Source organism: Halichoerus grypus, chromosome 5 (assembly GCF_964656455.1).
Source record: "Halichoerus grypus chromosome 5, mHalGry1.hap1.1, whole genome shotgun sequence".
Lineage (NCBI taxonomy): Eukaryota > Metazoa > Chordata > Mammalia > Carnivora > Phocidae > Halichoerus > Halichoerus grypus.
Window position 1 is genome coordinate 40,887,976 of NC_135716.1, and position 15,755 is coordinate 40,903,730.

The 15,755-nt window shown below is 40.1% G+C and overlaps 1 protein-coding gene across 2 annotated transcripts in view; it reads right to left on the reverse strand.

The window, feature by feature from the left end:
• Positions 1 to 10,867, reverse strand: part of INTS8 (integrator complex subunit 8) — a 53,438-nt gene extending 42,571 nt beyond the window's left edge. For both annotated transcript variants that reach the window (XM_036085160.2, XM_078072203.1), the window contains exons 1-6: positions 10,577 to 10,867; positions 9,125 to 9,299; positions 6,567 to 6,707; positions 5,972 to 6,043; positions 4,975 to 5,026; positions 3,882 to 4,064 (exon numbers count right to left, since the gene is read on the reverse strand). In XM_036085160.2, the coding sequence (XP_035941053.1) occupies positions 3,882 to 4,064; positions 4,975 to 5,026; positions 5,972 to 6,043; positions 6,567 to 6,707; positions 9,125 to 9,299; positions 10,577 to 10,706 (753 nt within the window). In that variant the 5' untranslated portion in view covers positions 10,707 to 10,867. The remainder of the gene's footprint in view (positions 1 to 3,881; positions 4,065 to 4,974; positions 5,027 to 5,971; positions 6,044 to 6,566; positions 6,708 to 9,124; positions 9,300 to 10,576) is intronic.
• Positions 10,868 to 15,755: the final 4,888 nt, after the last annotated feature.

Consider the following 15,755-nt stretch of genomic DNA (forward strand, 5'->3'; position numbering starts at 1 on the left):
AAGATTTCAGGTGGCCTTTAGAAATTCTGGGCTAAAGAATCAGGCCTGGAAAACCAAAGGGGCAAGGGAGGCAAGAAGCCAAGATGAGAGCCCAAACTGACCTAGGGAGCACTGCAGCCATCTCAACACTAGACTCCAAAGCTCTTATCACCCGCGGCCACCAGCTCTACACAGAGAGCAGCAGCGAGCTATACTCTTGCTAGTGCTGCCCCTGGAAGCCAGAGCTTACCGTCACCGTTGCTGCCACTCACCATCGTAATGGATTCTCTACCATCTCCATCTATTTTCTTTCTTTATTTTTTAATTTTATTTTAGAGACAGAGAGAGAGAGAGCCAAGCACGTGCACAAGTGGGGGAAGGGGCAGAGGGAGAGAATGACCTGAGTCAAAACCAAGAGTCTGACGCTTAACCAACTGTGCCACCCAGGCGCCCCAATCTCCACTTCTTTCTGAAGTGGGGGAGAGCAAATGACTGGCCAGAGTGAAATACCGAGAAATTTGAACTATAAAATAGAAAAAGACAACTAAAAAAGTACTAAGGGAATTTGTGTATTTCTTCAAGACCCTTCTTAAACTGATGCCTAGATTCACCAAATGCAGAACTCAAAGACTCATATTATTTAATTCAACTTGAACATTTTATGAACAGGAACAAGGCCCAGAAAGTGACAATGTCTGCTTAAAGGCAGATAACCAAGTACTGGCAGAGCCCAGGCTCAAAGCCAGATCCCTACAGCTCCTTATATCCTATCTCAAGTTTATTCTACACATGGCTGACAGATTTTTTTTTTTTTTTTTTAAAAGATTTGAGAGAAAGAGGGAGAGGGAATCTCAAGCAAACTCTGCGCTGAGCGTGACGTGGGGATCAACCCCACAACCTGGAGGTCATGACCCGAGCAGAAACCATGAGTCAGACACTCAACCAACTGAACCACACTGGTGCCCCTACAGATCTTTCTTTAAAAAGTCTTCAAGGTATTCCCCCAAGTAGGAGAAAGTTCAAATTCCTTGGCCTGATTTTTAAGGGTCTCAGAATCGGGACTAACTTCTCTCTCCAAATCTCCCATTCTCTTCAATTTCAACCACACCAGCCTTTTCAATTCCCCATTCCTATCAGATCCTAGAAATAAACTTCATTCCACACCCTTTATTTCCATCTACACAAAACCAACCTTAGCCAACGGGTACTTATTTCTCCTCCAAACTCCTAAGCTGTAACAGTGTGATATGCATTAGAACTACTCTTTACTGATACGCAATATATATACAATACATATATATATATATATATTCTGTCTTCTTGAGCTAATCAGGATGAATTCTCCGCCTCTAGGATACTGCCTTCCACTATTTAGTCCACGTTAAATGTCTGGCTGATTTTCATCCTAGAGCGCTTCCTCCCACCTGGAGCAAAGGGGTGCTAAACAAGTTTAAAAAAAAAAAAAAAAAGGAAATGGATATACAGGTATTTATACACACATGCACACGTATTATAATTTCATGTAATTCCCCTTTCCAGGCAAAGACAGAGTACAAGATACCAAAACGGTATTTTCAAGTATTACTATATTAACGAGCCATCAAAACAAGTTTGGGGGTTTTTTTTATTTTTATTTTTTTGAAGATTTTTAAGTAATCTCTACACACAATGTGGGGCTCCAACTTAGTCACAGGAGTCGCATGATCCACCAACTGAGCCAGCCAGGACCCCCATTAAAACAAGTTTAGGGGCACCTGGGTGGCTTAGTTGGTTGAGCATCTTGCCTTCAGCTCAGGTCATGATTCCAGGGTCCTGGGATCAAGCCCGGTGTCAGGCTCCCTGCTCAGCGGGGAGCCTGCTTCTCCCTCTCCCTCTGCCTGCCACTCCCCTTGCTTGTGCTCTCTCTCTCAAATAAATAAAATCTTAAAAAAAAAAAAAAAACAAGCTTAAATTCTAGAGGCCCCTGGCTGGCTCAGTACAGCATGCAACTCCTGATCCTGGGGACATGAGTCTGAGCCCTCAATTAAAAAAACAAAACAAGTTTAAATTCTGTAATTAAGAGGTAAGTCAATAGGTTAAAAACAAAAAGCCTGATTAATAAAGCTGCCCTGAAGGACAGTAAATACTTTCAGATTTACTGGGGAATGAATGTAAAGATTTTCCTTTTGAGTCAGGTAAATTTTAGTAATACAAAGAATGCACTTTAAATATTAACATGCCAGGGGCGCCTGGGTGGCTCAGTCGGTTAAGCGGCTGCCTTCGGCTCAGGTCATGGTCCCAGAGTCCTGGGATCAAGCCCCGCATCGGGCTCCCTGCTCGGCAGGAAGCCTGCTTCTCCCTCTCCCACTCCCCCTGCTTGTGTTCCCTCTCTTGCTGTGTCTCTGTCAAATAAATAAAATCTTTAAAAAAAATAAAAAATTAAAAAAAAAATATTAACATGCCAGGAAGTGAGTATTGCTACTAATTTGCCATTCAAGACACAGAATTAGGCCTCAGCTATGTAATTAAGAGAATATTTGATAGCTTACCTAGCACACTGAGAGGTTTTGTTAAGAGTTGTTTTGTTTTTCATGTTATATCACCCACTCTATGGTGAAAATCAGAAGTATTACCAATATTTTTCAAACAGACTCTCAGTAATTATAAGATACTACAGTACCAGAAGCTCTCGTATATGCAAGTTTCATTAACAAGTTAAAGAAGTTACCAATTGCCAATCCTCACTACTTCTATTCCAACTGTGACCTCCATCTCATCAGGCACTGAAAAACTGACTACCTTCAATTCTGCAACCAGCTATTCGGAAAAGGCACCTCCCAACACTCTGTCATGGTTATTCCTGCCCATTTCAGAATGGGAAAGTGATTAAAGAAATCATGCAAGGGGTGCCTAGCTGGCACAGTGGGTAGGGCAGGAGACTCTTGATCTCAGGGTTGTGAGGTCGACCCCCACTTTGGGGGTAAAGTTTACTTTAATTTTTAAAAAAGAAACTGCCAAACTGTTAAAAAAAAAAAAAAGATGACATGCCAACTCACACAAAGAAAAGAACACGGAATAGAAAATGCACTATCCTCGTGGCTCTCTTTAGGCAGTTTCTTAATGTGTTAAAATTTCTATTATACTCAAGATTCTGTGCTAAAAAGTGAGGAAGACGGGAAATACACATTAAAAAAGAGACACCTCAGAGAGTTTACAATCCAACAGAGAAAGAAAACATGAATACGTAATTTCTCACAATATCAACTAAAAGCCGTCAAAGGGATTAGAAAGCAAACAACTTTAAGAGCCTTAAAACACTAGTTACTTTCTCTAGGAGCCTATATTTTTCAAAGCATAGTATTTGTTTTACAGGGTTTTTTTTTTTTGGTCTAATTAAATATCTAATAATACAAATGAACTGTAAGAATCAGTTACATGCTCACTGCATTCTCAATATTTAAACTGTTGCCTAAACACGACTGGGAAACGATTTCAGAGACAATAAATCAAACAAAATTTCCCTTCCATTTCTTTTAGAAAAATTTAAGTGAAGTCTTAAAAAACTTACAAATTAAATATGATGCAAAAGGGTGCCTCAGTGGCTCAGTCGGCTAAGTGTCTGCCTTCGGCTCAGGTCATGATCCCAGGGTCCTGGGATGGAGCCCAGCATTGGGCTTCCTGCTCAGCGGGGAGTTTGCTTTTCCCTCTGCCTCTCCCCTCCCCCATCCCCCCCCCAACTTGCGCACGTGCTCATACTCTCTCTCAAATAAATAAACTCTTTTAAAAAATAAATATGATGCAAAGTTTTAATAGCATCTTAAATCAAAATCAGAGAAACAAAGGCAGAAATTAAAAATACCAGAATGATCTCATTTAAGATTTTCCCAAAATTTGCCACACACTGATTAAATAGATATAAATACCTGGCACTGCATCTCCTCAGTTCTGATTTTCAGTCCAGCTGTAGAACTCTCAGTTTCTCCATTTACCATGCCTGGCTCCACTGCCAATAAATCTAGTGTTCGCATCGTGTGGACATAAAGATCCTTGTTTAATTTAAGGGCTGCCTCTAGTACCAAAATAGAATCAGAAGCTTGCTCTTTTAGCTACAAAAATTCAATAAAAAAAATTATTAAAATACAGAAATCACAGAAAATTAACCAAAATATATTCACAGAATACTCAGTAGCTTGTGGTAGTAAGCTATTAAAAACATTTTTTACCACTGCAAGAGTGCAATTAGATCTGTTTGAGATCGTTATCTTAAATTCTAAAAAATACAGTAAAAGTTCCTATTGTGAAATTAGAAAATACAAAGTGGAAAAGATATTTTTTTTAAACAGAAAATTGGAAGAAAAATACTTTAAAGATTTGCGTCCACTGATTTATTCAAGAAATGTTTGTATGCACCATTGTGTCGGCCATTTAGTAGTCACTAGTAACAAGAATAAAATGATGCAGGATTTTTCTTCCACATTCAAAATATTACAGCATGTTAATTTTATACAGACATAGAACGTTTCTTATCTTCCCTCTCCTCTCCCACCTCCTGGACTTTACATAGTATCTCTGGCACACTGTAGGGTTAAAGAATTACAGAGATCATTTTTAAATTATGGTAAATCCCACATTTCTACTTTTATATTAACTAGATTAAAAAAATAACTGCTATATTTTTCTGACTACAGAAGTAATTTTAAAATATTAATATGTGTTTATCGTAGAATTTTGGGAGAATATTAAAGAATATAAAAACATCACCTGTAAGAGTGATTTCTCTTACCAGCTCAAGTATCACAAAAATTCAACAGAAGAATTAATGGTGAAGCACCACCATTAACACTGAAAAGTTGTACAATTTACAGTTATTACCAAACTACGTTCTAACAGTAAAAACCTAAATGTCATTGCTTCTAGACCTTGCCAACTCTCATATACCTAAGGTTAGAAGAACCATGTGAATATACTCCCCATGCACCCCAGAAATATGAAAGTGTAACTGATGCCGATACTCACTACTTTCAAAATATTTTCTGTTAGCTCTTTCTCCTGTTGCATCTGATTCATACTAAAAGAGAAATGATTGAAGCTTAGAATTTTCCATCTTTTGAGTAACATTTGATGCTTTTTCAGAGCATTATTCTTCAAAGTGAGGTGGAATTTAAATAAAAATGTTTTTAATGCTATTTCTTTTCAAGCTTAAAAATAAATAAAAACTCGGGGTGCCTGGGTAGCTCAGCTGGTTAAGCAACCAACTCTTGATTTCTGCTCAGGTCATGATCTCAGGATCCTAGGATCAGGCCCCGAGTCAAGCTCAGTGCTCAGCAGGGAGTCTGTTTGAAGATTCTCTACCTCTGCCCCTCCCCCCCCCACTTGCTCTCTCTAAAATAAATAAATCTTTAAAAAAAAAAACAAAACAAAAAACTCAATTATGATGCTTATTTAACCATTATTTTCCCATTTGATTTGTGTGTAAAAAAATAACCCTCAATTTAAGACTAAAACTTACTGACAGCAAAAGCTCATTTATATCAAGTTAGAAACTATGCTCTCTAGCTCCAAATCGGGTAAGCCGCTACCTAGAATTTAAGAATTTGGTTTAAAACTCCACATACAGATAAATTCAGTAATTAACTTTTGGACTCTATATCAATTTTACATATTAAAACAATTTCCCTATATACAAAGCAAATACACCTTCACATAAATTTAATTACATGAAAAAAGCTTACTACTTTGGAGCAGGTGAGCTAACACTTACCAAAGATGAAAGGCACAATTCACAAAGCACCCCCCCTTAGCTTTCCAGAGCTCTCTCTATTCTAGATGTCCAGAGCCCTACCTGATTCTCTCACCCTTCCAACTCCTCCAAACCTCCCTGCATGCAGGCCTTCTTCCCTCTGGGTTCTACCCTATACCTTCTGTACCAGGGGTTTTTAAAAACTTGCAAGAACATTTTTTTTAAAACTCTGATGAAGAAAGTGCCAACCAAGGGTCATATCTGCCAACTTACACACTTATCTGAGGAGGTCCAGGTTTTGCCTGTTTGACAGGAAAACTACTTTGAACAATTGTCCTAATTGCCCTGAAAAGACAAGAAAAAGAAAATTTAATACATTATAAATATCACTTATTTTTTCAAGTACTCCTTAGAACGTATATTATAAATTATCTGAAGTTTTAATTCAGATAAAAACTTCATAAATCATCCACATTTTTATCAGAATGCTCGTATCTATGCAGTCATAAATTTTCTCCACCATCAGACTCAGTTTATAAGATCCTGTGAGAGATCTCTAGGGTATAGGGGACCCTTAAAAGCATACCCCTGAGGGGCGCCTAGGTGGCTCAGTCAGTTGAGCCTCTGCCTTCGCCTCGGGTCATGATCGGGGCCAGGGTCTTGGGGTTGAGCCCTAAGTCGGGCTTCCGGCTCAGCGGGGAGTCTGCTTCTCCCTCTGCCTCTCCCCCCGCGCAGCTTGTGCTCTCAACCTCTCTCTCACATAAATAAATAAAATCTGGGGAAAAAAAAAAAAAAAAGCATACCCCTGAAAGCCAGAGTGCAATTAAACAGAGGCTGCCCAACACGTTAGGTCTATGAAAAAATTTACCATCTGTTGTAGAGAAGGATAGCCATGGCAGTGGTTGGAGGTAAAGTGGCCAGATCCATGTCCACATGCTTCGTCCCAGGAGGAACCTTACTGATACACAGCAATTCATTTAGTAGCATATTCAATACTGGAACAGACAAACTTAAAAGAAAGAAGCAAAACGTTCATGTCTGCATAAGAAGCATAAAATACACAATTCAGTATTTTCACTGAAAATAATTACACTGCTAAAGGACTAAATCCACAGGGCCATTTTATTCACCTGTCTCAACAACTTATATGAAAATATTATATTTCAAAATATTTTTAAAATCTCACTATGAAAACAATTTAAACATACACAAAAGTAGTCAGAATATAATGCACCCGTATGTGCCCATCATCTAGTTTCAACAATTAGCAACTGATGCTCATCTCTATTCTTACTTCCCTTCTTTCCATACTATTGTGAAGCAAATTTTTAACATTAAATCATTTCTTTTTTTTTATTAAAAGATTTTTTTTATTTATTTATTTGAGAGAGAGAATGAGAGACAGAGAGCATGAGAGGGAGGACGGTCAGAGGGAGAAGCAGACTCCCTGCCGAGCAGGGAGCCCGATGCGGGACTCGATCCCGGGACTCCAGGATCATGACCTGAGCCGAAGGCAGTTGCTTAACCAACTGAGCCACCCAGGCGCCCAACATTAAATCATTTCTTATGTGTTTCAGAACAGATCTCCAAAAAATTAACTCAACAGGGGTGCTTGGCTGGCTTAGTTGGAAGAGCATGTGACTCTTCATCTTGGATTCATGAGTTTGAGCCCCACCCTGCGTGTAGAGATTACTTAAATAAAACTTTAAAAAATTGGGGCGCCTGGGTGGCTCAGTTGTTAAGCGTCCGCCTGCGGCTCAGGTCATGATCCCAGGGTCCTGGGATTGAGCCCCGCACCAGGCTCCCTGCTGGGCGGGAAGCCTGCTTCTCCCTCTCCACTCCCCCTGCTTATGTTCCTGCTCTCCCTTCCCTATCTCTCTGTCAAATAAATAAAATCTTAAAAAAAAATTTTTTTTTACAAAATTAACATACTCACAGTATTAATTTCAGATCTAAAAAGTTTTCAGTTGCTTATCAAATATCCCTTCAGTGTTCAATTTCCAACTGTATCATATACATCATACTTTCTTTGTACACATTACTATCTCTTGATATGCCTCCAGTCTATTAATGGATAGGATCTCCCTCAGATTAAAGAATTCTTTAATTCTAATGCTTACCGCTGCAGAAGGCTGGTGAGAAAGTGTTTAAACACTACCAATGAGAGCATAAACTACTACAACTCTCTTGGAATGCAATCTGGCAATATGCATCATGGGATTTAAAAATGTTTATACCACCTGAGTCAGCAATTTAATAATCTGTACTAAGGACATAACCAAAAATTCAGATAAAATTTAAGGACAAAGATATTTAAGGCTCTGTGATTTATTAGAGTGAAAAAGTAGAAATAAACTAAATATAAATGGGAAAACAGTTAATAAATTCTCCACATGATGGAATTATCTCCAAAAATACAAAATGGGGAAATGTTCATGATATTGTTATGTGGGGGAAAAAAGAAAAAGAAGGGGTGCCTGGGTGGCAGAGTCAGTTGGGCCTCTGACTCTTGGTTTTCGGCTCAGGTCATGATCTCAGGGTTGTGGGATGTGGCTCAGTGCTCAGCGGGGAGTCTGCTTGAGATTCTCTCCCTCTCCACCCACTAATTCTCTAAAATAAATAAATCTTTAAAATATAAATAGATGTGTGTGTGTATATATATACATAATTATCTATACCTATAAATACATATATGTATGTGTATATGTATACACACACACACACGGAGGGGGTGCCTGGCTCGCTCAGTCAGCAGAGCATCCAACTCTTGATCTCGGGGTCGTGAGTTTGAGCCCTATACTGGGTGTAGAGATTACTTAAAATAGGGAGAAAAACAACAAAAGTTACACAAAAATGTTAGAAGTACTTGTCTCCCCTCCCCTTTTATTTCCTAGTTTCTGAATTTTACAAGGTATTTTCTCTTTAAATTGTGAGAAAAGGGGGATGAAAAATCATTTTCTAAGCGTAGCCTTGATAGTACTTATTTGTTAACAAATAAGCACTGACTGTAAGATATTTTAATAGTTTGGGAGATAGTGATTAATTTATGACCAGTAAAAAATAACTGATTTAACAGCAAATCATCTGTATTATATAATAACTATCATTAATTTTCATTTGCTTCAGATATGTAAAAATAAACTGAAACATTTAAAACTGTTTAGGTGTGGATTTTCCCTAGTTACCACATCAAGTAATAATGATAAACTACCTCATTATGGATAAATCTATACTTTAAAAGGTGATTTAAATTAATCTAACATTCAAATATTTTATACCTTCTGAAAAACAGTTGCGTATTTTACCAAGAATATAGAGAAAAATAATTTGCACTTTAAGGGCTAATTATCATATAAGCATACATAGAAATAACCCAAAATATCTAAATAGTACTTCAAAAATAGATTTCTTTTACATCTTGTGTACCTTTTCTCTAATATGTCTAAATCCCACTTCAAATGTGCAGCAACTTTAAGAGCAAGTAGTTTTAAAATACGATTTCTCTTGTTATCAGGCGGAGGTTGCACCTGGTTTTGCTCATTAACTGAAGGTTTGGAAGCCTGTTCCAAAAACTGAACAATAAGTTGAACTGGTGCAGGATCTAGGATGTAAAAGAAAATAAATTCTTAAATTTAAGTTTTAATTATGAAGATGCACAAGGTTTCACCGTACTGGTTTTTGGCCACAAAAGGGAACCCCGACAGCTCTGTAGTTATGACTAAGGATTATGATTTCTAAGAAGTATGCTTAGGGATTACAGGGAAGATCAGGAAGGGTGGTAAGGAGAAAGGGTATCAGACTGGTGCAGAAGAAAACACCTTCCAAGTAAGAACATAATGGTTTTAGGTTTCCAGATCAGCAAATAACCAATGTCAATTAGAGGAAAGACATGTCATCTTTAGAACTGTTTTAACACTTACTTAGTGCGACCTGCCTCAAGTTACCTCTCTGCACCTGTTTCCATCAATGCAAAATAGAAGATACCACCACCTACCTGAGATTATGAAGGCTAAATTAAATGAGGTAACAGATGAAAAGCATTAAGGCTGGCACCTAGGAAGCACTTAATAAATGTGTATGAAAAGCAATGAATGAAAAACACATAATATGATACAGGCGGTTTTAGTAAAAACCAGTAACTTCTGGCAGAGTTGTCTCCATAGTTAAGGCTGATGTAAACTGAACAAGCTACATCTTTATGAACTTTAGGAGCAAAATACTATTCAAGAAACCTACGTTTTCATGCCAGTACCTCTTCCCAGAAATGCCTGGAGTTCTCCTCCTTCCCTCACAGCACTCATTAACTCGGGTATTAATCATGATCATTAAACACCCATGTTACAACTGTATAGCATTTCCTACTCTTAGAGATTTTCTCATTTTAATTTACAGCCCAACTTTGGAATATACAGATACATGTGTGCATATATATATGTATATATGGATAGTCGGTAAAATCCCCTCGCTGAGAAACACAATAATTAGCGTCAGGATCAGCACCAGAACCGCAATTTCTCTCCGTCTCCGAATTGATCACGGGCCGGAGTTCTATAGGGGTGTGTCCGAGCCAGCCTCCCCAACCCACGCAATCTCCCAAGACCACCTCGCAGATGCTAAAACCCCAAACAGTAAAAGGACCAAGGCGGAGGGGGGCGGGAGGGGGACGGGAGGGCCTTTGTTTTGCGTTTTTAAGCCCCGCACGGCGGTGCCCCGGCTCTGGGATGCTTAATGCTCAGCGAGGGGACCGGGCCAGAGCTCGACTCCGGTTCGCGCCTCCCGGGCCCGCAGCTTCGTGGCGGAGGAGGTGCGGGCGACAGCCAGGCGGACGGCGCCGGCGGCCGGGTCCCAGTCCCCTCCGGGTGCAGGCGCCGCGCTTACCCGGGCAGGGCTTGCGCAGATGTTTCTCCAGCAGCGACTCCTCCAGCAGGAACTCGAACCAGCTGGTCTGCGGCGGGGTGCAGGGCCGGCTGGAGGTGGCCGCCTCCCGGTCCGCCGCCTCCGCGCTCATCCTGCCCCCGCCGCCGCTCCCCCCAGGGACGCCTCCCGGCTCCAACCTGACACTCGGACGCGTGCCTCTGGCCTGTGATCTACGGAACCTCCCCGGGCGAGGGCACACTCAGAACGCCCTGCAAACCCACACAACTCAAAATGGCGGCGCGGCCCAGCAAGAGCTGGGGAACCTAAATCCGCCTCCTGGCGCCCCCGCCGCGCCTCCGGGCCAATCGTTGTTCGAGTTGTAGAGAAAGGGGGCGGGGACAACCCTTAGATCACGCCTCCTCCCCGGTTGCCATGGGAGACGACTGGCAAGGAAGCTGGGTCGCAAGTGGGCTTTCACCCCTTCCTGGGAGATTCTCAGCAAGAAAATAGAACAGCCTCATCCAAGATTACGGCGGACGTCAATGTCCTCATAAAAGACAGCGAAGACTACACGTGTAAACTGTGATCCAGGCAAAGCTTGTCTTTGGTGCTTTTAATTTCTCCATTTCCATTTCCTAGATTTCCTCCCACTTAGGTCCTCTCGGCCGGCCGAGGCGCCCTACTGGCTTGGGCACTAGCGTCCCTGACCATCCTTCCTAGAAGGATGACAGAATGATGGCCCACAGTGAGATCCAGCTGTTCTATTACTTCTCAGGATTAGCTCTCAATATTTAGCGCCCAATTAATCCTCTTGATATCCCAGCTAGAGATACTGTTAATCCCATTTTCACATTTACCTCCATTCTGTAATGTTATGTTTTTAAATTAACAATTAAAATCGGAAAAAGTGTATTCATAGGTCGTGCATACGCTCTATGTAAAGAGTGCAAACTCGTCTAGGTTAAGCTGTTTAACCTCTCTGAACTTTAGTTTCCATATTTGTGCCTAATCTTAGGGTTGATAAAAGAATTCAAGGCAGAGCTTGAGATAATAAGGTAAATGAGATAAAGCAGTTAAGCTTTTTAAGATTTTATTTATGAGAGAGAACGCAGGCAGGGAAGGGCAGAGTGAGAAGCAGGCTTCCCGCTGAGCAGGGAGCCCCACAGGGGTCTCCACCCCAGGGCCCTGGGATCATGACTTGAGCCCAAGGCACAAGCTTAACCAACTGAGCCACCCTGGTGCCCCCAGTTAGGCTTTTTAAACAAGGCCTGACATTTAGAACATCCATGTTACCTGATCTCATATAGTGCTTTTTTTTTTGCAAATTATTTTCATACACATGAATCTAATTTTCTCCTATAAACAAACTATTATACACCTTTTAACCAATGAAGAAACTGAGGTTCCAGAATTATCATTTGCCCAAGATTTCCCAACAAAGTTGAGGCTGAGCCACAGCTTTGGTGAACTTTCAGCTGGATCCAGGCTGCTTAGAACATGGGATAGCAAGGATAAGATCAATTGCTTATGGTCTTTTTCCAGAATGAAGAAGGAAGGCATTCATAAGTTTTAAGAAAAATAAATGGAAGTAACTCCTCCATAAGTGAAAGTAAATCAAATACTTAAGTGGCAATCCTTGCCTTATTCTTCTCTTCCTGCCCAACCCTCTTTCTGGGCTCTGTGCTGCCTCTCTTTCATTTAGTGGTCCCTAGGTTCTCACTGTAAAAACCATCCCTGGGTCACTACCCCCAATTAGTGCAGTTCTATCCCAGGCTCTAAAGGAATCATTCATGTATTGGACTAATAAAACCATGAGGACTAAATTAATAAAATACAAATGGGGAGATTAAACAGTTATTTTCATGGAAGATTTGGCATGTTTTACTCACCAATTAGGCATAAAAAGATGAGGGGAGAAAGGATGGATCCCATGTTCCTGAGTCCAGTGATAAGGGTAGCTGACCTGTGTCTCCGTCCTTTATCAGTATAGTGAAGAGCTAAGGGATGGGTTTGAAATTCATGTTGGAAATGTTTGAATATGCACCATGTCTCAGGTGTCAGAATGGAAATGTCCAGAGGGCGCTGAGTTTTAGACAGATGATTCGCATACAGAAAAAAAAAAATCTAATAATAGTAGCAAATGCTCATTTGTGAACTCACTGTGGGCACTGATTTAAGCACTTTATGCATTGTCTTAGTCCATTCAGGCTGCTAAACAAGATACCATAAACAGAATGGCTTTTAAACAACAGAAATGTATTTCTCACAGTTCTGGAGGCTCCGTGCAAGATCAGGGTGCTAACATGGTTAAGTTCTAGTAACAGCTCTCTTCTGGGGTGCAGACGGCCAACTTATTGTATCCTCAACTGACAAAGTGGAAGGGAGCAAGTTCTTTCCTAAAGGCATTAATCCCATCCAGGGGGTCTCCACCATTATGAACTCATCTAATCCTAATTATTTTCCAATGGTCCTGCCTACTAATACCATCAGGTTAGGTGGTAGAGTTTCAACATTTCAACATATAAGTGGGAGGAGTACAAACATTCAGTCCATAACATGTATATTATCTCATTCAAGCCCTGTGAGGTGGTTTCACCATGATCTTCATTTTCAGGTATTAAAACAGGCACAGAGAAATTTTTAAAATTTTCCTAAAGTCACACAGCTATTAAGTGCCAAAGGCTAGGCATAAATTTAAGCAGCATGACTGCAGAGATTAAAATCTTACCCCATGCACTATGTGCCTCTTTAATAAGAAAAGATCAAACCAAACCAAACAGTCCAGTAGAAAACTGGGCTGAGGTCAGGAAAATGCAACCTACAAAAAAGATATCTGAATCCAAGTTAGAACACTGAAGAAAATATTCAGGCTCATCGATATTCAATGAGCAGAGTTTGAAAAGTTAATCGACATGATTGCAGATTCCAAATTGCAACTAACCTTTTAAAAAAAACACCACTTTCTTGAGTTTTGGTGTAGTATCAAAGAAGAAAATCCACAATTATCTGAAAAGACTTAAAATACTCCTTTTTCTTTTTTTTTTTAAGTAAGCTCTGCACCCAACATGGGTCTTGAACTCACATGCTTTACCAACTAAGCCAGCAAAGAACCCCAAAACACTCCTTTTCAACTACATATCTATGTGAAGCTGGATTTTCTTCATATATTTTTACCAAAAGAACTTATAGTAATAGTTGGAAAACAGAAGCAGATATGAGAACCCACTGTCTTCTATTAGTCATACATGAAAGAGATTTGCAAAAATGTAAAACAAAGCCATCTCCTTACCAGAGTTTTAAATGAAGATAAAGTTATTTTGCATAAAAATTATGTCAACATATAATAGTCTTATGATTTGTATTATTTTTATCATTTATTTATTTTAATTCCAATTAGTTTACGTACAGTGTTATATTAGTTTCAGGTATACAATATAGTGATTCAACAGACTTTTATTTTTAAATGAGTTTAGCATCCCTGGCTCCACTGGGCCACACCACCATTTTGGATTGTGTGGGTTTCTAGGATGTTCTAAGCCCAGCCTTGGTCCCTGGATCCCTGAGGTTTTTAAGGGAATTAAATATTTTTAAAATTTCTCAGTTTTAATTTTTAATATGGTAAACATCAATAAACATAACTCATAAATAAAGACTTTATTTATCACTTATGAACCAGGCACTGTGCTGAGTATTTTACACACACCATCTCAGTTAAGCCTCATAACAACCCCACAATAAATAGGTACCATTAGCAGTACTATGCCCATCTTATAGATGAAAAAACTGAGTCTCAAGGGAGTTAAGTGACTTGCCCAGTATCACACACTTAGTTAATAGAAAATAGGGAATTTGAGTCCCTGTTTTATCTGATCCCAGAGCCCAAACTCACCACTCCATCAAAAAGATATCTTGCTGTTGATTGTTTGGTTTGCTTTTTAAATAGTGATAAACCTACAAAAAAAAAGTTGCAAGAATCATATAAAGAACTCTTTTTTTTTTTTTAAAGATTTTATTTATTTATTTGAGAGAGAGAGCATGAGCAGGGGGAAGGGCAAAGGGAGAAGGAGAAGCAGGCTCCCCACTCAGTAGGGAGCCTGACTCGGGGCTTAATCCCAGGACCCTAGGATCATGACCTGAGCCAAAGGTCGATGCTTAACTGACTGAGCCACCCAGGCGTCCCTGCAGCATTCTTATTTTTCAGGTAGGTCACAGACTCTAATCTGGGCCTCTGTCACTGACAACGTAGTATAGGAAACTAGAGCTACAGTGGGGGGAAAAAATGCATAGAGGTATTATTACTATTTTTTAATTTTTTTAAGATTTTATTTATTTATTTGAGAGAGAGAGTGAGCAGGGGAAGGAGCACAGGCAGAAGGAGAAGGGGAAAGAATCTCAAGCAGACTCGGAGCTGAGCACAAGCCAGATCCCATGATCCCGAGATCAGGATCTGAGCTGAAACCAAGAGTCAGATGCTCAACTGACTGAGCCACCCAGGAGCCCCATGGTATTATTACCGTTATGCACCCTAATGATAAAGATGTTTTTTACATCATCTGATAATCACATCAGTAAAAAATCCATTTGAATTCAGTTCATATGTTTAAGGTTGTTGTTGTTGTTGTTGTTGTTGTTTTAAAGCAAATGCACTACAGTTCAATTATGAACAGATAATTTAAAACTCTTTTCAGGGGCGCCTGGGTGGCTCAGTCGTTGGGCGTCTGTCTTTGGCTCGGGTCATGATCCCAGGGTCCTGGGATGGAGCCCCGCATCGGGCTCCCTGTTCCTCGGGGAGCCTGCTTCTTCCTCTCCCACTCCCCCTGCTTGTGTTCCCTCTCTCGCTGTGTCTCTCTCTGTCAAATAAATAAAATCTTTAAAAAAAAAAACAACTTTTTTCAGTAAGTACATTGGGGGTGGGGCCCCTGGCAGGCTGAGTCTGTAGAGCATGCGACTTTTGATCTCTGGGTTGTGAGTTCAAGCCCCAAGCTGGGTATAGGGCTTACTTAAAATAATAATAATAATAATAATAACAACAACAACAATAACAACTATTGGTGGGGTAAAGAACGATGTTAATGGTTATGCTGCCATCTTGTGGTTGTTGGGGGTAGTGTCCATATCTACTAGCTGTTCTAGATCACCTTTTCCTGATACTGCCCAGTGTGGAAGAAGGAATATGACAGGAGGCTTATGATTGGAAGTT